This window comes from Oryctolagus cuniculus, chromosome 5 (assembly GCF_964237555.1).
Source record: "Oryctolagus cuniculus chromosome 5, mOryCun1.1, whole genome shotgun sequence".
Lineage (NCBI taxonomy): Eukaryota > Metazoa > Chordata > Mammalia > Lagomorpha > Leporidae > Oryctolagus > Oryctolagus cuniculus.
Window position 1 is genome coordinate 8,936,888 of NC_091436.1, and position 20,091 is coordinate 8,956,978.

General features: G+C 52.2%; 1 protein-coding gene across 1 annotated transcript in view; it reads left to right on the top strand.

Moving 5' to 3' along the window:
- RSPH3 (radial spoke head 3) overlaps positions 1 to 19,651 on the top strand; it is a 31,065-nt gene extending 11,414 nt beyond the window's left edge. Inside the window, exons 2-8 of the mRNA XM_051854193.2 lie at positions 621 to 708; positions 7,955 to 8,096; positions 11,333 to 11,478; positions 13,100 to 13,303; positions 15,257 to 15,419; positions 18,438 to 18,524; positions 19,195 to 19,651. Coding sequence (XP_051710153.2) covers positions 621 to 708; positions 7,955 to 8,096; positions 11,333 to 11,478; positions 13,100 to 13,303; positions 15,257 to 15,419; positions 18,438 to 18,524; positions 19,195 to 19,496 — 1,132 coding nt within the window. The 3' untranslated portion in view covers positions 19,497 to 19,651. The remainder of the gene's footprint in view (positions 1 to 620; positions 709 to 7,954; positions 8,097 to 11,332; positions 11,479 to 13,099; positions 13,304 to 15,256; positions 15,420 to 18,437; positions 18,525 to 19,194) is intronic.
- The last annotated feature ends 440 nt before the right edge of the window (positions 19,652 to 20,091 follow it).

Sequence of the window (20,091 nt, forward strand, 5' to 3'; positions counted from 1 at the left end):
CGACCGGGCGAGGGGAGAGTGCGATGTGCCAGGGTGTGCAGGAGCGGCCTCCACAGCCGACAAATAAGAACCCAGCCCCCCCCCCCCCCTGCGGGGGCTCTGTTCCTGGGGGCCAGCGTGGAATGTCCTTTACGGAGCTGTGCATTGGTGTTTCCCACCACTGATCACCCTGATCGCTGAAATGAAGTCTCAATTAACACTTCAAGTAGTAATTTAAAAAAATGTGGGCCTAAAGAAGGGGGAGGAGCTCGCCCTCGTTGCGAGCTCTCCTTGGTCCTCTCCAGCAGCCGTGTTCAGACGTCTCCCCACGTGTTGGCCGCTGCAGACCGAGCCTGACTGGCTCTGCCTAGACCAGCCGGGTGGCCTTGGACGGATGCCCTCCGAGCCTCTTTCCTCTCCTGTCGGCTGTTCCCAACTTGGAGCCTCACTGTAGCAGTAAATAGGTAATGTGTGGGAAGCGGCAGCACGTCTAAACACGCTGTACGTGATAGCCGCCGTCTGCTGACCGTACGGCCACAAGTCTGCTTGCTTCAGTCTTGTCCTATCTAAGTCCTGCTGGAGATGGGCTGCTGCGTAGCGTCCAGCCCGAAGGCGTTTGCTGACGGCCTGCTCTCTTACAGAGACGAGGAGCCTCTGCCCTACGGGAACATAATGTACGACAGGAGGGTGATCCGGGGCAACACGTACGCCCTGCAGATGGGGCCGCCGGTGAGTAGGCGCTGCTGGCACGGCTCTCCCGCTGCGGCGAGGGCGCCTTTGCAAAACAAAGATGATGTACTAGGAAAATGAAATTGTAAAGCGGTTCAAGCCCAGTGCTGGTCGCCAGAGGCTAGAAGCAGTTATTCACTGGCACGGAGTTTCAGTGTTGCAAGGTGAAGAGTGGCGTGGAGATGGTGCCCACGGTTACAGATCTGTGACCGTACTTCACGCCACTAAATTGCACACTTAAAACAGTTAATGTAGTAAACTGACGTTGTGTGTATTGGACCACAGTTTAAAATACTAAGTAAAAATTCAAACCCCAGTTCTGTTTTCTTATGATATTCAACGAACTCTGGCAAATTGTTCTAGAAATTTCTAAACTTCTCAGTTTCTGTACTTTAATTGTTACAGACCAGTTTAAACTGTTCACAGCAGTAGTGTCTGGACCACCTTTTAGGTATCATTGGTCTAATACAGTCAGACTTGTGCAGATTATCTCATGCTCTAATCCAGTTAGATTTAATCAGAAACTAAATTATGCTGCGTTTTAATCACTCAGTAAATATTTATTGAATTGTAGGTCTTGTGCTGGATATGCAGGAAAGAGATGAGTAAGACATAGTGTGATTTCTTTAAAAAAAGATTTATTTGTTTATTTGGAAGTCAGAGTTACACACAGAGAGAAGGAGAGGCGGGGGGGGGGGGGAGGTCTTTGCTGGTTCAGTCTCCCACTGGCCACAACGGCTGGAGCTGTGCTGATCCAAAGTCAGGAGCCCCTCTGGGTCTCCCACACAGGTGCAGGGGCCCAAGCACTTGGACCATCCTCTACTGCTTTCCCGGGCCACAGCAGAGAGCCGGATCAGAAGTGGAGCAGCCGGGTCTCAAACCGGCACCCATGTGGGATGCCGGTACTGCAGACAGCAGCCTCGACATGATATGATATTAAGTGTGGTGATTTCTTGGCAGAGAAATGAACTTAGTGGATCTGTAAACAGCATGATCGATAAATGCCTAGCGCAACGTGGTGGTATTTAGCATGAGTCTGATCCAGCAGTTCCCAAAGCTGAGTGTGCGTCACAGGCACCTAGGAAACTTACTGACGTGGATGGCCAGCCCTGCCCGGCGCTCCTGCACCAGCGCCCCCAGGAGTTGGGCGTGGAAATGCAGGCGGTTCTGGAACGGCCAGGTGAGGCCCAGCGTCTGGGAGCAGCAGCTCAGACACGTGAAGCAGACGTGCCTCTCGGCGTATGTGCCCTGCTGGGCCTGCACGGACACCTCGAGCTCCGTGCACGCCAGAATTCACCCGCTCTCCCGTTCCTCCCCTCACAGCTAAAAAGCCCTCAAGCGTGGCCCAGCAGGAAGGGTGGAGAGAAGGCAGACTAGCTAAGCCCCGGAACCAGAGCAACCAGGACGAGGCTGCAAAGGAAGAAGCCCGGCAGAACGGAGGACACTCTGCTAAATCTACCCCTGCTGCCGCCAGACATAATGAAACCCTGCCCTGCCCTCCCTGTGGTGTCAGTGAGGCTGCAGGGGGAGCTACACGTCCATCCCCCCCCCCCCCACGGCAGCAGCGAGACAGTGCAAAGTGGTCCACTCTTCCCACGGATGCGGTATCCGCGTGAGTGGGGCGCCAGGCTGAGCGTCTCCCTCAGCATCAGCAGTGAGGAGTTCGGTGGTGCAAGTCAGCCCTCCACCTCTCTGGGTACGAGTCGGCAAAGCCGGCTGGGAGACGAGTTTTCAGTCCTATCCGGGAGTGACAGTGACGACCAAAGTGATAGGAGGCAGTGCTGGTCGTCGGAGCGTCAACGCCCTGCTACCCGAACACCATGGTCAGTGGAGCCCATTGGAGGTCTTAGCTCTCACCCCACCTGGCTCCAGTAGGTGGGACAAGTAGACCCTGTGCCCTTGCTGAGGTGGTGTGGGTGAGGGGGGGACAGCAGGGAACTGAACTTCCAACCCCACCCATGCTTGCATGTTAAAACAAAAAGGCTGAATTCCTTATAAGATCAAATAGGATCCAAAGTCAATCCAAGAATATCTAGGATACAATAAAAAATTATTCATCGCATAAGAACCAGGGCAGTCTACTGTGGGAAGCCACAAGAGATGACAACACCGAGGTGTCTCAGATGTAGGAATTACCTAACAAGGATTGTGAAGAGCTAATCATAAAAATGTCTCCAGGTCCAGCGCTGTGGCACAGCAGGTAGAGCCTCCGCCTGCAGTGCTGGCATCACATACAGGCACCGGTTCAAGTCCCAGCTGCTCCACTTCTGATCCAGCTCCATGCCAGTGTGCCTGGGAAAGCAGCTGGAGGTGGCCCGAGTGCTTGGGCCCCTGCACCCGTGTGGGAGACCTGGACAGAGCTCCTGGCTCCTGGCTTTGGTTTGGCCCAGCCCCAGCCGTTGCTGCCGTTTGGGGAGTGAACCAGCGGATGGAGGACCTCTTTCTGCCTCCGCCTCTGCCTCCCCCTCCCTGTAACTCTGCCTTTCAAATGAATCTTTTTTTAAAAATTTCCATCAAAAGTGAAAAATTATGAACACTATTGGAACAAACAAAGAAATGGAAGATACTAAAGTGAACAAGGTGAAAACTGTTTAACTGAAGAGGACGGTAATCAGGGTCAGGGCTGTGGTGGAGTGGGCTGAGCCTCCACCTGCAGCACCAGCGTCCCATGTGGGCACCAGTGCATGTCCAGCCGCTGCTCTTCTGACCCAGCTCTCTGCTGTGGCCTGGGAAAGCAGCGGGAGATGGCCCAAGTCCTTGGACTCCTGTCCCCTGGCTTCAGATCAGCTCAGCTCCGGCTGTTGTAGCCATTTGAGGAGTGGACCAGCAGATAAAAGACCTTTCTCTCTGTCTCTCTTCTTGTCTGTAACTCTGCCTCTCAAATAAATAAATAAATCTTTAAAAGCGGGAAAGTGGGGGAGGGGGGTTTCAAGGATTAATGTATCCAATATTTGAGAGAGAAAAAAGCCAGCGCAGGTGCTGTGACGTAGTGGGTGAAGCCGCCACCTGCGGCACCAGCATCCCATATGGGCACCAGTTTGAGTCACAGCTGCTTCACTTCCAATCCCAGCTCCCTGCTAGTGTGCCCGGGAGGGCAGTGGAAGATGGCCCTAGTGCTTGGGTCCCTGCAACCTCACAGGAGACTTGGAAGAAGCTCCTGGCTCCTGGCTTTGGCCTGGCCCAGCACCAGCTGTTGCAGCCATTTGAGGCGTGAACCAGCAGATGGAAGATCTCTCTTTAAAGAACAAAAAAACCCACTGAACAGTCTGAGTAGTACATTAAAGAGAGTTGTACATTAGCACATAGCAAATAATCACTGAACTCAAAGACAAATCAATGGAAGTTACCCAGCCAGCAGCAGAGAGAACATAGACCCCTCTCCCACAGACAGGGAAAGAGGAGACCGGGGGAGCTGAGGAACGATAAGATAGTTGCGCCGTGTAATCCAGAAGTAGGAGGAACTGTGGAACAGGCGCAGTGCCCGAAACTTCCACTAATGTGGCAAAACACTCACAGAGCCGGGGCCGGCACTGTGGCGCAGCAGGTTAACACCCTGGCCTGAAGCACCAGCATCCCATATGGGTGCCGGTTCAAGACCCGGCTGCTCCACTTCCAATCCAGCTCTCTGCTGTGGCCTGGGAAAGCAGTAGAAGATGGTCCAAGTCCTTGGGCTCCTGTACCTGAGTGGGAGACCTGGAAGAAGCTCCTGGCTTTGGATCAGCGCAGCTCCGGCCATGTGGCCAACTGGGGAGTGAACCAGAGGATGGAAGACCTCTCTCTCTCTCTCTCTCTCTCTACCTCTCCTTCTCTCTGTGTAACTCTGACTTCCAAATAAATAAATAAATCTTTAAAAAAAAAAAGACTTACAGATCCAAGAAGCTAAGTGAACCTTAAAAAGTCATAAACCCGAAGAATCTACACCAAGACAAAGAAAAGTCAAACTTCAGAAAACTAACACCTTGAAGGCAGCTGGAGATGAATGGCGGAGCTGAAGACGAGCAAGGATTAGACTGGATTTCTCGTCTGGAACCTGGAGGCCAAATGGAAGTAGCCCGACATTTCCAGCCCTGAAGAACAGGCCCAGCAAGCTCTCGTTCTAATCCAGTGAAACTGCGTGCCAGGAACAGGGAGACAGGGCAGCCCCGGTAAAGGGGAGCCGAGAGCTTGCTGCCGGCTGCCCTGCCCTGGAGTGGCTGGAGGACGCTCTCTACGCAGAAGGGATGACAGAGGAGGCTCGAGGTTTCCTAGGAGGAGGAGGAGCAGTGGGATGCACCAAAGCAGTAAGCGTGCTAGCTCGCCTTCCCGTGAGGCTTTAGAATCATGTTTGATTATTGAAGCAAATTGTAACATTGCATAGTGCATGGAGGCGAAAGAGTAGACATTATATATATATATATATTTGACAGGCAGAGTTAGAGACAGAGAGAAAGGTCTTCCTTCCGTTGGTTCACTCCCCAAATGGCCACCACGGCCAGTGCACTGCGCTGATCTGAAGCCAGGAGCCAGGTGCTTCCTCCTGGTCTCCCATGCAGGTGCAGGGCCCAAGCACTTGGGCCATCCTCCACTGCCCTCCAGGGCCACAGCAAAGAGCTGGACTGGAAGAAGAGCAACTGGAACAGAACCGGCGCCCCAACCGGGACTAGAACCCGGGGTGCTGGCGCCGCAGGCGGAGGATTAGCCAAGTGAGCCACGGCGCCAGCTGAGATTATGTTTTTATTTTAGAAGTTGGAAGAATAGGGGCCAGTGTTGGGGTGTCGCGGCATAAGCTGCTGCCTACAACGCTCTCATCCCACGTGGGATCTTTTCAAGTCCTGGCTGCTCCGCTTCCTGTCCAGCTCCCTGCTCGTGCACCTGGGGAAGCAGCAGGAGTTGGCTCAAGTGCTTGGAACCCTGCCACCCGTATAGGAGACCTGGATGAAACTGCAGACCTGGGCCTGGCCCAGCCCTGGCCATTGCAGCCATTTGGGGGAGTGACCCAGCAGATGGAAGACCTTTCTCTGTGTCTCTCCCTCTCTCTCTGTAACTCTACTTCTCAAGTAAATAAAATATTTTTAAAAAATATAGTGTAGACTAAAGACACAAGAGAAGTGTCCTCACTGAATGCTCTCAAGGTCATACAGTAACTGTCATGGAAAACCGGAATTATGGGCAGTTCTTTCCTTTTTTGTAATGCGCTTACTTTCAGATACAATTACTGGGGAAGAGCTATACTGTGTCAGATATTGTGTTATTCCCAATACATCAGTATCTGATTTGTCCATCACCAAACACAGACGTGGATGTTACTAGTATTCTCATCATACAGGTGGGCAAACTGCGTCCTGAAAGCACAGGCTGTTGATCCAAGCCTCAGCAATCTTAGTAGTTAATACATGGGGGAATCGGAACTTGCACTTGAGAGCCCACGTCTGTCAACACTTTGTAACACAGACACGGGGGGTTCGTGAGAGAGCGTGCTCAGTCAGGATAGCAGTGGCACCACAGCTTCAGAAACACTGATTTAAATGATGGAGGATCACACGTTTTCTCTTTTTAAAGAAAGTTACGGTTACATTGTCATTTCTGTTGAAGTGTGTTTACAATTCTAATTCTTAGTGTTTTCATGCAAAACACTTTCCTATTTCCCTGTTATTCTCATATTTACCTTGAGATAGGCCATTACTGCAAATGACTACAAAATGACCTACAAATACCAAGTCAGGGGCCTCCGAATATTTCAGAATTTCTATGAATAATTATTTTTGTAATTCTTCAATGAATTTATTTTGTGTATTTGAAGAGATTTCATTTGGACTGGGGATGCTTTCTTTGTAAGATATATATGTATTTTTTTAATTTATTTGACAGATAGAATTAGACAGTGAGAGAGAGACAGAGACAGAAAGGTCTTCCTTCTGTTGGTTCACCCCTCAAATGGCCGCCACAGCCGGCATCGCGCTGATCCGAAGCCAGGAGCCAGGTGCTTCCTCCTGGTCTCCCATGCGGGTGCAGAGCCCAAGGACCTGGGCCATCCTCCACTGCCCTCCCAGACCACAGGAGAGAGCTGGACTGGAAGAGGAGCAACCAGGACTAGAACCCGGTACCCATATGGGATGCCGGTGCCGCAAGCGGAGGATTAGCCAAGTAAGCCACAGCGCCGCCCCCGTTAAGATATATTTTTAAAAGAAATTCTATCCCAACAAAATTCAGATTGGAAAAAAAAAATCCTATTGCTTTTCAATTTCTTAAGCACACGTTAGAGTTCGTTGTAACTGAGGAATCCTCCTGGCTTTCCAAGGCACCAGGGGGAGTCATGTGACAATGCCTGAGTGAGAGATAGTCCGTTAGATGGGGTTCCGCCCCGTGTATTCCAGATAACAGCATACTTTGAAGTTACCGTTTTTAAAGATGTATTTATTTGAAAGGCAGAGCAACAGAGAAGGAGAAAGAGAGAACAGAGTGGTCTTGCAACAATGGGTCACTCCTCAAATGGCCACAAGAGCCAGGCCTGGGTCAGGCCAGAGCCAGGAGCTGCACCGCGGTCTCCCACATGGGTGGCTGGGGTGCAGGCATTTGGGTCATTGCTCTGCCCGGTGCATGAACAGGAAGCTGGGTCAGAAGCAGGACTCACACTGGCTCGCGGGATGGGATGCCAGCATCACACGCAGTGGCTTCACCTGCTGTATACAACACCAGCCCTTTACTTTCATGCCTCGTCAGAATGTTTAATTTCCTGACAAAGTAACAATAAATTTTAATCAAATCACTGAAAATCAGGAGGCATTATGAAAGATGCTTCTAAATTATCCAGAAGTCACTTTTGGAATGGCAGTGCCCATATGCTTTGAGAAATGCTTTCTAGGCTGGCGCCACGGCTCACTAGGCTAATCCTCCGCCTGTGGCGCTGGCACCCCAGGTTCTGGTCCCGGTTGGGGCGCCGGATTCTGTCCCAGTTGCTCCTCTTCCAGGCCAGTTCTCTGCTGTGGCCCTGGAGGGCAGTGGAGGATGGCCCAAGTGCTTGGGCCCTGCACCCCATGGGAGACCAGGAAAAGCACCTTGCTCCTGGCTCCTGCCATCGGATCAGCGCGGTGCGCCGGCCGCAGCGCGCTGGCCATGGCGGCCATTGGAGGGTGAACCAACGGCAAAGGAAGACCTTTCTCTCTGTCTCTCTCTCTCACTGTCCACTCTGCCTGTCAAAAAAAAAAAAAAAAAAAAAAAAAAAAAGAAGTGCTTTCTAAATTTTAGAAGCCTTTTCTGTCGCTCTTAGCCTGGACAGCCGGATCCTATGGAGATGCAGAGGCAGCAGGAGGTTAAGAGGAAAGCCTTGGCCAGAAAGCGAGCCCAGGAGCAGCTGCGACCACAGACGCCGGAGCCCGTGAGAGGCAGGAAGCACGTGGACGTGCAGACAGGTGCGTGGCTGCGGTGACCCAGGCTCCTCGGCGCGCCGTCCCATCCAGTCTGTCCGTCCCGGCCGTTGTGTGTCGGCGTGTCTCCAGGCCATCCAGTACTTCTCCAGTGTTAAATAAACGAAAGTTTACAGGAGCACTTCAAAAAGTTGGTGGAAATGGAATTAAAAGGTGTTTTTGTTGCAAAAGAATTTGAAACTCATGCCTGGTTTTTTTCATTATTCACATTTTTGAAGACCCCACATACATCAGGATTACGGTGGACGTGACCGGAAGTGCAGAATGGGGTTTAGGAAAAGAGACTCTCACATGCTGTGTTTCCAGCTGGAGCTCTCGGATTCCAGCCTGAGTCACTGTTCTTCCTTCAGGCGTAGAGGGGGACGGCAGCGTAGTTCCAGCAGCGACTTTCTCTGTGAGGGAGAAACCCTCTCGCCTGAGGCACCTGCCTCCCATGGCCCTTCTCTCTCACCAGGCCATCCCCCAGCGCGACCCAGGCCTCCCAAGGCAGGGCTGGCACTTCCCTGCTGCGCTGTCGGCCGCAGAGGTCCTCCTGGCCCCGCAGGGTCCGCTGTGTTGATGGGATCTTGGTAACCAGAAAACGCTCGGTGCTTTCCTCGGGCTGATGTTAGTATCAGGACGCGCCTGGCTCTGCCAGAGGCTGCGTGGCTTCATCCGCGTTATTTCTGGGCGGTCAGGCAGGCGACGAGAACTGTTTTCCCTCATGCAGTTGGGATTGTGGGAAAGCTGTTTCAGTGCCTGTTTCCCGTCTGCATCGCCCGTGCGGTACCATAGTGAGTACAGGCTGATCAGGCAGAGGAGAGCTGTAGTGCCCACAGTTCTCAGGAGCTCATCCCTGGTGCAGCCTGCCTGGAGGTGGCATCACAGTGGTGGGAGATCTGTGGGAAGGAAAGATCACATCTCGAAGCGGGAGAATCCACAGGGAGAAGCTGGGGTCCCACAGGGAGAAGCTGGGGTCCCACAGGGAGAAGCTGGGTCCCACAGGGAGAAGCTGGGCTCCACAGGGAGAAGCTGGGGTCCCACAGGGAGAAGCTGGGGTCCCACAGGGAGAAGCTGGGGTCCCACAGGGAGAAACGGGCTCCACAGGGAGAAGCTGGGGCTCCACAGGGAGAAGCTGGGGCTCCACAGGGAGAAGCTGAGGTCCCACAGAGAGAAGCTAAGGTCCCACAGGGAGAAATTGGGGTCCCACAGGGAGAAACTGGGGTCCCACAGGGAGAAGCTGGGGTTCCACAGGGAGAAAGAGGTTCTACAGGGAGAAACGAGTTCTACAGGGAGAAGCTGGGGCTCCACAGGGAGAAGCTGGGGCTCCACAGGGAGAAACAAGATTCCACAGGGAGAAGCTGGGGCTCCACAGGGAGAAGCTGGGTCCCACAGGGAGAAGCTGGGGCTCCACAGGGAGAAGCTGGGGTCCCACAGGGAGAAGCTGGGGCCCCACAGGGAGAAGCTGGGGTCCCACAGGGAGAAGCTGGGGCTCCTCAGTGCCTTCTGAAGGCGCCCTCCAGTAATATGAGACCTCTGGCCAGGCCTCGTCTCTTAAATATCCTGCCACCTCGGTACCAGCACACTGAGGACCACGCCTCCAACACGCGTGTCGTTGGGGAGACAAGCCAAATGCAGACCATAGCACCATGAGTATAGTGGGTGTGCTGAGCATCAGCTCGGGGGTCCGTACCTGCCCGTCTCCCCTGTTCGCAGAAGGAGTCCATGTGAAGGGTGACTGTAACCTCCTTTACAGCTGAAGGGGCTCGGGTCCAGAGCTGATGGGATTTGGCTGGATCCCGTGTTCAGCCTCTGACTCCGGAGTTCCATTCTTTGCGTGAACCACCTTGTGTTCACCTCACAGAAACTACTCTTTACGTGAGATTGTTTCATACACACACAGCTGTTTATAATCCAGCACAGAGGGTATCTGAAATAATATGTGGACTTGGTGCATGGCTTTCCAACATACCCAGCAATTTTCAAATCTTTGTATATTTACTGTATTTCAGTTTTATATACAAAACAAGGTTATTTTGGTGAAAAAAATTAAAATGCATGCATATGAGAGGTCTTCAGTATGGTCACGGGAAATGTATATTATGAAAAAACTATGCATGGTTTCAAATGTTTACACCAAAACAAACTTACCTTTTAATTCCAATGGACTTTTTACTGTTACTAACTATTCATTCCTACTATACTTTGCTTCATGTACATCTATGATCTCATGTTTCTTCTTTTAAAAAAGAAAAAGATGTCTTTATTTATTTGAAAGGCAGAGTAACAGGGAGAGACAGACACAGACAAAGAAAGAGAGATGGAGAGATCCTCCATCTGCTGGTTCACTCCCCGAATGGCCATAGCAGCCCGGGCTGAAGCCAGGAGTCAGGAGCCCCAGCTGGGTCTCCCACGTGGCTGGTAAGCACCCAAGACTTGGGCCATCCTCCGCTGCCTTCCCGGGCACGCTAGCAGGGAGCTGGGTAAGAAGCAAAGCAGCCAGGACTCAAACCACACGTTCTCCTGTGGGATGTGGGATGCTGGTGTCCCGACTCAGACCAGCACATTCTCCTGTGGGATGCTGGTGTCCCGACTCAGACCACACATTCTCCTGTGGGATGCTGGTGTCCCGAGCGCCACCTTGACACACTATGCCACAACACCCGTCCCTCACCTTTCTCCTTTAGTTCTCTCAAGTATGAAGTTCAGTGTTTGGTTCTAGACATTTAGTAAAAGTTCTAGCTAACAAACTCTGGTGTTCCAGATGCATTTAAAAAGCTTAGATCAAGGTGGGCGTTTGGTAAGGCAGTTAGGGCACTGCGTGGGAGGCCTGACTCCCACACCAGAGGGCCAAGATCTGAGTCCAGAGCTGCTTCCAGTCCCAGCTTCCTGCTAGTGTGCACCGTGGGAAGCAGCAGTGGTGGCTCGAGTGCTTGGGAGACCTGGGTTGAGTCCCCAGCTCCCAGCTTCACCCTGACCCAGCCTGGCTGTTGTGGACGTACGGGGAGTGAACTGGCAGGGAGATCTGTGTCTGTCTGACTCTGCCTCTCTGCCTTTCAAATTAAACAAACAAGCAAACAAAAATTGATAGTTGAATTGAACTCCACATTTGAGCAGTCTCATTCTAAAACTTATTTTCTGATCCATTTAATTCTGTTTTGGAGGAGCTAAAATTTCAAATACAGATGCATATGCTTGGAGTACGCCGAATTCAAACTCGATATGTATGTTACTCTTCTCAGAATTGTACCTTGAAGAAATTGCCGACCGCATAATAGAAGTTGACATGGAATGCCAGACAGATGGGTTTCTGGACAGACCACCGACACCACTCTTCATTCCTGCCAAAAGTGGCACAGATGTGGCCACCCAAATACTACAAGGAGAGGTACGGTACCTTCTCCATCATCTTCATAAATGAGGTAAAGTCAGGCTTCGGAAAAGCTTACCGTGGGCGAGATTCACTTCACATCCGAGGGGATCTACTTTCATGGACTTCTTTCCAGCTGTTGTCTGTAATAGTTTTTCCTGTAATCGCCAGAAATGGTTCTGAGTGCCGTGTTCTGAGTTTTCCTCTGTGCTTGCCAGAAATTATTACACAATTGATTGTTGTGTACTTGCTTAAGTATATAGGTAGATTTGTCCCAAATGAGGAGACGTACTCCATTGTTAGTTACTTGTGGATTATATAACTTGTATGGAGCTACTCTCCTTTAAAAAAAATGTTAAAATTGCGTTTTCCTATCAATGTGGATACTTAAAGAGGCCAGTTTATGAAATTGAAAAGAAAGCAGTGATTATACACGTAGTGCGTTTCACACTTGAAGAAACTTGAAAGAATTGTCACTGAAATTGGGAAGAAAAATAACTCTTAAGAAGCCACAGAGAGGGGCAGGCAATGTGGCGTAGCAGGTAAAGCCACCACCTGCAGTGCCAGCATCCCGTATGGGCACCGGTTTGCGTGCCGGCTGCTCCACTTCAGACCCAGCTCTCTGCTATGGCCTGGGAAAGCAGTAGATGGCCCAAGTGCTTGGGGCCCTGCACCTGCACGGGAGACCCAGAAGAAGCTCCTGGCTTCAGATTGGTGCAGCTCTGGCCATTGTGGCTAACTGGAGAATGAACTAGCGGATGGAAGACCTCTCTCTCTCTCTCTCTCTCTCTGCCTCTCCCTCTCTCTCTGTGTAACTCTGACTTTCAAATAAAATAAATAATTCTTTAAAAAAAGAAGCTACATAGAAGGATGTATTTGTCTCTTAAGTCTTAGACGTGAATCACAAATACTCAAGTTCCTTAGTTCATCTGGCTAAGTGAAAGAGAGCACCAGGCGGGGACTTGGCCAGCAGCTGAGCCACAAGTCGGATGCCCACGTGCTGTATCAGAGTGCTGCACTCAGTCCCTGCTCTAGGGCAGGCTCCAGCCTCCTGCTAGTGCATGCGGGGGGGGGGGGGGGGGGGGGCAGCAGGTGATGGCTGAAGGGTGTGAGCCCCTGCCCCACCTGCAAGACCCGGATGGGGTTCCCTGCCCCTGCTTTGGCCCCACCCAGGGCCTGTTGTATTTGAAGTGTGAACAAGCAGACGGCAGCTCAGTGTCTGCTGTCTCTCAGTCTGTCTTGCCCCTCAAACAAAATAAAATTATCTAATTTTAAAAATAATAAAAAACATTTATTTAGAAATAGAGCAGGACATGCAGAGAATAAGACAGACAAGGATATTTCTCTTGGGTCTCAGACTTTGAGCCACCTTAAAATTGAGGTCAGAGTTCATTTTGATGAATGCATAGGTCATTTTTTTCCCCAATTTGACTTAATGCATGTTTGCATGTAAACAGGATGCTACTGTGTACCTTGCAATGTTGTTTTGAGAATTAGAAACCATAAATGAAGGACCAGCACAGCGCCTGGGACACAGAAGACGATTAGTAAATAATATTGTTTCATTGCTGTTCTTTGTGTTCTTACTGCACATCAGGTTCGTGGTCAACATTTCCAGTTTGCTTGTTTTGTGTTCCAGCTCTTTGACTTCGACCTTGAAGTGAAGCCAATGCTAGAAGTCTTGGTGGGAAAAACAATCGAGCAGGCTCTCCTGGAAGTGATGGAGGAGGAGGAGCTGGCTAACCTGCGCGCTGGGCAGTACACGTATGAGGAGATCCGGAACATCGAACTGGCCGAGGTCCAGCGGCTGGAAGAGCAGGAGAGACGGCACCGGGAGGAGAAGGTACGCACCCTGTGGTGCCGCCGCCGTCTCTGGCTGTTTAACGTATTAAGTGCACAGCTACACAGAGGATGCCATAACACCGAAGATGCGCGGGAATACCTTAGGAAAAGCCTCCGCTCTTTGTTACCAGATCTCACCTTTGTCGGCCCACGTAAACTTGGCTTCCATCAGGTCCCAGATGAAATGCAAGTCCTAGCTGGACGGCGCTCTCACATATTAGGAGTCCTAGAGAAAGAAACGTGCGACTTTCCATATGCTAGTGCCAGGAACACGGAAAGGAGGAGAAAGTCGAGGTGCTGGGGCCCCGAGGGAGCAGGAGGCCGAGGACCCGAGTGAAGTGCTGGGTCTTTCCGCCATGGCGGGGCTCCTCTCTGCACCCTCAGGGACACCTGGGAACACTTGGTCTTCTGGAGCGTCTCAGATCAGAAGTTTTCAGAACCTTTCATAAGGAAAACTGTATAACCTAGATGTTTTTTTCTGTCTTAATTAAAACGCCAGTAGCTTGCAGGTAGGAAATGCTAAACTCAGTCGTCTGGAGGGTCTTTCTAGTTGTGGCAGTGCACTGCAGGAACAAACCGTGAAGTGGTGCCTGAACACCCAGCACAGTTAAAGCCATTTCCTGAAAGGCTAACCTGGCATGGAGAGCAGTTGAGATCGTATTCAACACCTACAACTGTAATCACCTGGCTCTAAGTCACACACACACCCCACCCCGCCCCGGGTGATGATTGTGGAAAGAGCAGAGTGCTTACAGCAAGGAAGGTGCAAATGAAGACTTTATTTACAAATACAAAATAAACACTGATGGGCCTTGTTGAAATAAGCGAAATCTATCAAAAAAAACCTTTATTTTCTGGTAGGAAACATATTCTGGCAAAACTGAACACCAATTATCTAAGTGTATAAGCACTGAAGATAGATTTAATTAGAAAAACAGTCATGTTCTTTTAGCATCATAGATACCAAGGAAGCAGCCCCCCAAAATAAGTGACTTTCTAATCTTCAGAACCATGTCCACTTTCTGAATACAGAAATTATTACAGATGCCTTGATCCACTGGCCTGAGTTCCTTAACTCAGGATGTCTAAGCAGTTCTGATTTTCCTTTCGGAAACAGCCTGTGGTCTTAGATAATACTGATGAAAATTCCTATCAGAAACAGCCTGTGGTCTTAGGTAACACTGATGAAAATTCCTATCAGAAACAGCCTGTGGTCTTAGGTAACACTGATGAAAACACACATAACCACCGTGCATTTGCTATCACCAGTCAGGCATATGTATCTCATATACTTGAAAATGGACCAGGTGATGAGTTTGACCTTAGGCTCCATCTTTTGTGTCTTTTTAAGTTTGTCTTCATTTTATTTGAAAGGCAGAACAAGCTAGAGAGAATGCGAGAGACAGATGGGCAGGCCTTGTGACGCAGCAGGCTGAGCTGTTCTTGGGCTGCCCACAGCCTGCTCTGGGGCGCCAGTCCCAGTCCTGGCGACTCCTCCCACCCAGCACCCTGATAGTGCCCCTGGGAAGCAGCAGATCCTGGCTCCCGGCTCGCACACTTGCGCGTCTACCACGCACGTGAGAGAACCGGGTGGGATTCCTGGTTCCTGGCTGCCACCTGGCCCAGCCCTGGCTATTGCAAGTATTTGAGGAGTGAACCTGTAGATGGAAGATCTGTGTCAGTCTCATGTTCTCTCTCTCCCTCTCTGCATTTACATAAGTAAATCTTAGAGAGAGGAGTTTTCCATCTTTTTCACTCCCCAGATGTCCCCCAGTAGCCAGGGCTGGGGCAGGCAGAAGCCAGAAGCCCTGTTGAAGTTCTTAAAATCTTGTAGAAAAATGAGACCCTTCACAGACAGACGCCTCGCTGTGCCCGCTCGATGAGTTCTGTTTGCGTCGTCAGATCCAGTCCTGGGAGGGCAGTAAGTAACCCTCTGCGGCGTTGCCCTTGGCAGGAGCGGCGGAAGCAGCAGCAGTGGGAAATAATCCACAAGCACAACGAGACCGCCCAGAAGATCTCGGCCCGCGCGTTCGCGCAGCGCTACCTGGCCGACCTCCTCCCGTCTGTGTTTGGCAGCCTCAGGGACAGTGGCTACTTCTACGACCCCATCGAGAGAGGTTTGTGATGCGTTTGCTGGAGGAACTGTTAGGAGGAGCGTCCTCTTAGTGGTCCGCGTGTATCTCAGGCCCACTTCTGTTTTCAGCTGGAGTCTCTCTCTCAAACAAGAATCAGTTACACTTTTCTCGGGTGAGCGCTGTTGCTGCCCGGCGCTGAGCTGTGAAGACCTGGCTTGCAGAATGTGAGCACTGCCTCGCGGCGGAGCGGCAGGGAGCAGCAGGAGGACGTCAGAGCCCCGAGGCTGGGCCCAGCAGCTGCGTCCTGTGCGAAGTGTGGAAAGCGCTGTTGAGCAGGGACGCCGCGGAGTCCGTGAAAGCCCGCGGAAGCCATGAAGGCCCGGCTGTGCGGTGGTGGCTGCAGTGACCTGCCCAGAGGAGCTCCCGTTCCAACCAGAAACCCTGGGGGGCAGCTCCTGGGGTCATTTACTCATTAAATTGGGCACTGCGTCAGGAGTTAGAGGTTAGAAAACAAAAGGAGGAACCCACTCTGGCCTCCTGAGTTAGCGCCTCCTCACTGGCCACCCCAAGCGGGCGGGAAGGGGAAGAGGTGCGTGGCCTCCGTGCAGCTCTCCCTCCCCGGCTTAGAAAGCACTTAGCAGGGCCGGCGCCGTGGCTCACTTGGCTAATCTTCCGCCTGCGGCGCCGGCATCCCATATGGGCACCGGTTCTAGTCCCGGTTGCTCCTCTTCCAGGCCAGCTCTCTGCTGTAGCCCAGGAGTGCAGTGGAGGATGGCCCAAGTGCTTGGGCCCTGCACCCCATGGGAGACCAGGAGAAGCACCTGGCTCCTGGCTTCGGATCAGCACAGTTTCAACCGTTGTGGCCATCTGGGGAGTGAACCAACAGAAGGAAGACCTTTCTCTCTGTCTCTCCCTCTCACTGTCTGTAACTCTACCTCTAAAGTAAAATACATAAAATCCTTAAAAAGGAAAAAAAAAAAAAAAAGAAAGAAAGCACTCGGGCTTGCTAGTGCTGCTGCGCTCCAGGGGCTCGTGTTCTGCCCAGGGCCCAGGTGTCCGACACCACTCGTTCTGTGTCCAGTGCACTCTCCAGCTTCCATTTGTCCTTCAGCTGGGACGTTGTTCCATCCTCCCGCTGACTGGGGGGCAGATCCGATCCAACTCCCGACCTTCAGACGCGGAAACGGAAGCTCAGAGAACGCACGTGCCCTGTTCGGATGCCCTGCGGAGTGTCGGGTCCACCCTGACCTGCAGCTCCGACCCTCGTGATGCGGGGTGGTCTTGGGTTCTCCTGAGTCTCAGAGACCACTGGTCTTTTCCTGTCACATATTGCTGGAAACGTCAGATGTGGACCATTTAAAAGATTCAAATGAAATTCATGCTGAGACTAAAATTATAGTAGCAAATGTCTGTCGTACTCTCCGAGGTCATCCTGTCAAAAAACAATGGTTAGATGTCTGCCCCCCTCCCAAAAAAAGCTGTTTTGAAACTTGAAGCTGTACATTGCGGTGGGCGACGCTTTTGACCTGCGTACACATTTCAACGTGCACGAGCTCACTTGCAGTGGAGGTGCTGTTTGCTGAGCCGTCATCTTCCCGGACACCCCGACCTGCATCTGATGTTCTTCAAGTGAGGCCTGGGCCGCTCGACGCTGGATGAGACAAGAGCTGACGCGAGGAGCCAGGTCTGCCTAAGAGGCCAGCCGACGTCTGCATTCCCCCGACTCTGCCGTAGGACGGCTTTGGAAGGGAGCAGAACAAGGGGACGGAGGGCAGTCCTCTGGTGGTTACCTGAGCCTGCAACCGGGAATCCGGTCCTCGGGCCTTGCTGGCTGACGTAGGCCAAGTTGCTCTGCAGCTGCACCCGGCTCTCCTAAGACCGACTTCTGCAATCCTCACGCAAGCATCATTTATCTGTTGAATTGAACAGACGTTCCCATTGTCCCCGGGTCAGCAGGTAGCTGCTGGCAGAGTGCAGAGGGGAGAGGGAGGTAGATTCACTCCAGTGACCCATCCTCTAAGGCAGTCGGCGTCCGCTGGGCCCTGGGCTTCGGTCGGGGGCATCTGCCCTCTGGCCCTGCGCAGTCCCGGGTGTGCGCGGCGTGTGGGTTCGAGTTCTCCCAGACCCACCTCTTCCCAGCCTCCTTGATCCCGCTCAGGTTGCGTCTGTGAAGCCAGCTCCAAATGCTTGAAGGTCTTCAAGGAGACCTCATCGTTCTTCACACCATTACTTCTGTCGCAATAGGAAGGAAACTGGAACATACGAAGAGAATGTGACGGCTGGCACCGCGGCTCAGTAGGCTAATCCTCCGCCTGCGGCACCGGCACACCGGGTTCTAGTCCCGGTAGGGGTGCCGGATTCTGTCCCAGTTGCCCCTCTTCCAGGCCAGCTCTCTGCTGTGACCAGGGAGTGCAGTGGAGGATAGCCCAAGTGCTTGGGCCCTGCACCCCATGGGAGACCAGGAGAAGCACCTGGCTCCTGCCTTCGGATCAGTGTGGTACACCAGCAGCGGCAGCCATTGGAGGGTGAACCAACGGCAAAGGAAGACCTTTCTCTCTGTCTCTCTCTCACTGTCCACTCTGCCTGTCCAAAAAAAAAAAAAAAAAAAAAAAAAGTGACAAAAGTTATTCTGTGTGAATCTAAGAATCAACAGTGTTGATGAATCCGTATTAGGGGATCTGTACATTCTATCTGTAGTGATTCATAAGATCTGTGGGCAGTATTGTGGCATAACAGGTTAAGCTGTGGCCTGAAACACTGGCATCCCAGATCAGCACCAGGTCGAGTGCTGGCTGCTCCACTTCTGATCCAGCTCCCTACTAATGTGCTGGGGAAGCAGTGGAGGATGGCCCAACCCTAGGGCCCCTGCACTCTCGTGGGAGACCTAGAAGAAGCTCCTGGCTTCTGGCTTCAGTCTGGCCCAGCGCTGGCTGTTGAAGCCATTTGGGAAATGAACCAGTGGATGGAAGACCTCTATATGTAATGCTGCTTTTCAAATAAATAAATCTTTTATTAAGAATTAAAAAACAAAAATCACTTAATGAAATGTTTTTATTACAGATATCGAGTTAGGATTTCTCCCATGGGTAATGAACGAAGTGGAAAAAACCATGGAGTACAGCATGGTGGGAAGAACAGTGCTTGACAGTAAGTGGTTTCATTCAGACGTCCTCAGGGCAGACACTCGGTGCCGTGGGTAAGACGCCTCCCGGGACTCCCACACCCGTGTCAGGTGCCAAGGTTGAAGTCCCAGCTGCACTTCGGATTCCAGTGTCCTGCTTATACACACCCTGGGAGACCGTGGTGATGGCTCAGGTCTTGGGTCCCTGCTACCCATGTGGCAGACTTGGGGTTCCAGGCCTGTGGCAGGCCTGTGGGCAGATCACTCTGTCTGTCTCTGTGTCCTTTCTCTGTGTGTGTGTGTGTGTCTCTGTCTCTCTCTCTCTCTCTGTCTCTCTGTATCTTTCAAAAAAAGAAGTCTTCAGTGGAAGAAATAAATTGAAAAAATGAAAGTTTTACAGTGGCAATACTTAAATGTTCAGTGTATCAGTTTCATTAACAAAGATACAGATTCTCACCTCCAGTACTATTTTTTGTTCTGCAATTCTGTCGGTGTTAATACTTTCTGTCGTTGCTTTCTAAATGGTGTCCTGCTACGACAGGCAGAGGACAGAATTCACATTCACTGCATTCAGTGGTCCGGAAGTTACGTGCGCTTTTACGGAAGGTTACGGAGGGCGGGGAGGCGGCTGTAAGTCAGCATTGCTCGTGCTGAAGTGTGGACGGGAATAGTGACTCTGAACACGTGATGTTTCAGTGCTGATCCGTGAGGTGGTGGAGAGGAGGCTGGGCATGTACGACCAGAAGGAGGCCAGGCACTCGTCCCTGAAATCCGAGGACGAGCTCGGCGACCCGGAAGGCGCGAGAGATCCGCTGGACTACGACTTCCAGGAGGCCGGCGCGGCCCGGGCCCAGCGGCTGTTTTCAGAGGAAGAGCCGTCCCAGGAGAGGCGGCCACTGGAGGACGGCGAGCACGCGGCGCCCACCGAGCAGACGGAGATGAGGAAGTCCTCGGGGAGGGAAGAACTCTCCCAGCTGCCGGGGGCCGCCGAGCCGTGAAACCCTGGCGGCCACGTGAGCGGCGCGGACCACCGGGGACCCGAGCCCGAGGCCCCTCGGGACCAGCAGGTTGGGTTTCATTCGGTCAGCACGGCTCGAGGGCAGATCACAAGTGATAAGATGACAAAGCTAATAAAAATGACACGTTTGATTCATTTCCGTAGGCTACCCAAGGCTCCTCTGTAACTGTGAGTGAGGTTGCATTGCGGTCAGCACTCACGCACAGCAGGTGCCCGTGCTGTCAGCGCTGACTTCCCGAGCTCCTTCACCCTCCAGAGGCTGTCTGCACGCGGTGTCGCGGTGTCACATCGCGGGAGGCTGCGCTGCCAGGAAAGCTGCCAGCCCTCAGCGTCCCAGGGAGCTCAGAGGACCCCGTGCCCGGGTAACGTGCGCTCGCCTGCTGGCCCGCGTTCCTCCTGTGAGAAGCGTGACGGGCAGTGCCAGTGGAGCACTAGTCCCCGTCTGTCCTGGCGGCGTCGCACTCCCTTGTCGCGTGTGCACACCGCGGCTCGCAGGGAGCGGGCTGCCACGCTAGACCTTTGCGGGGCTGTTCGGACAGGTTTGAACGTGGGAAATACGTCGGCTGCCTTTTCTT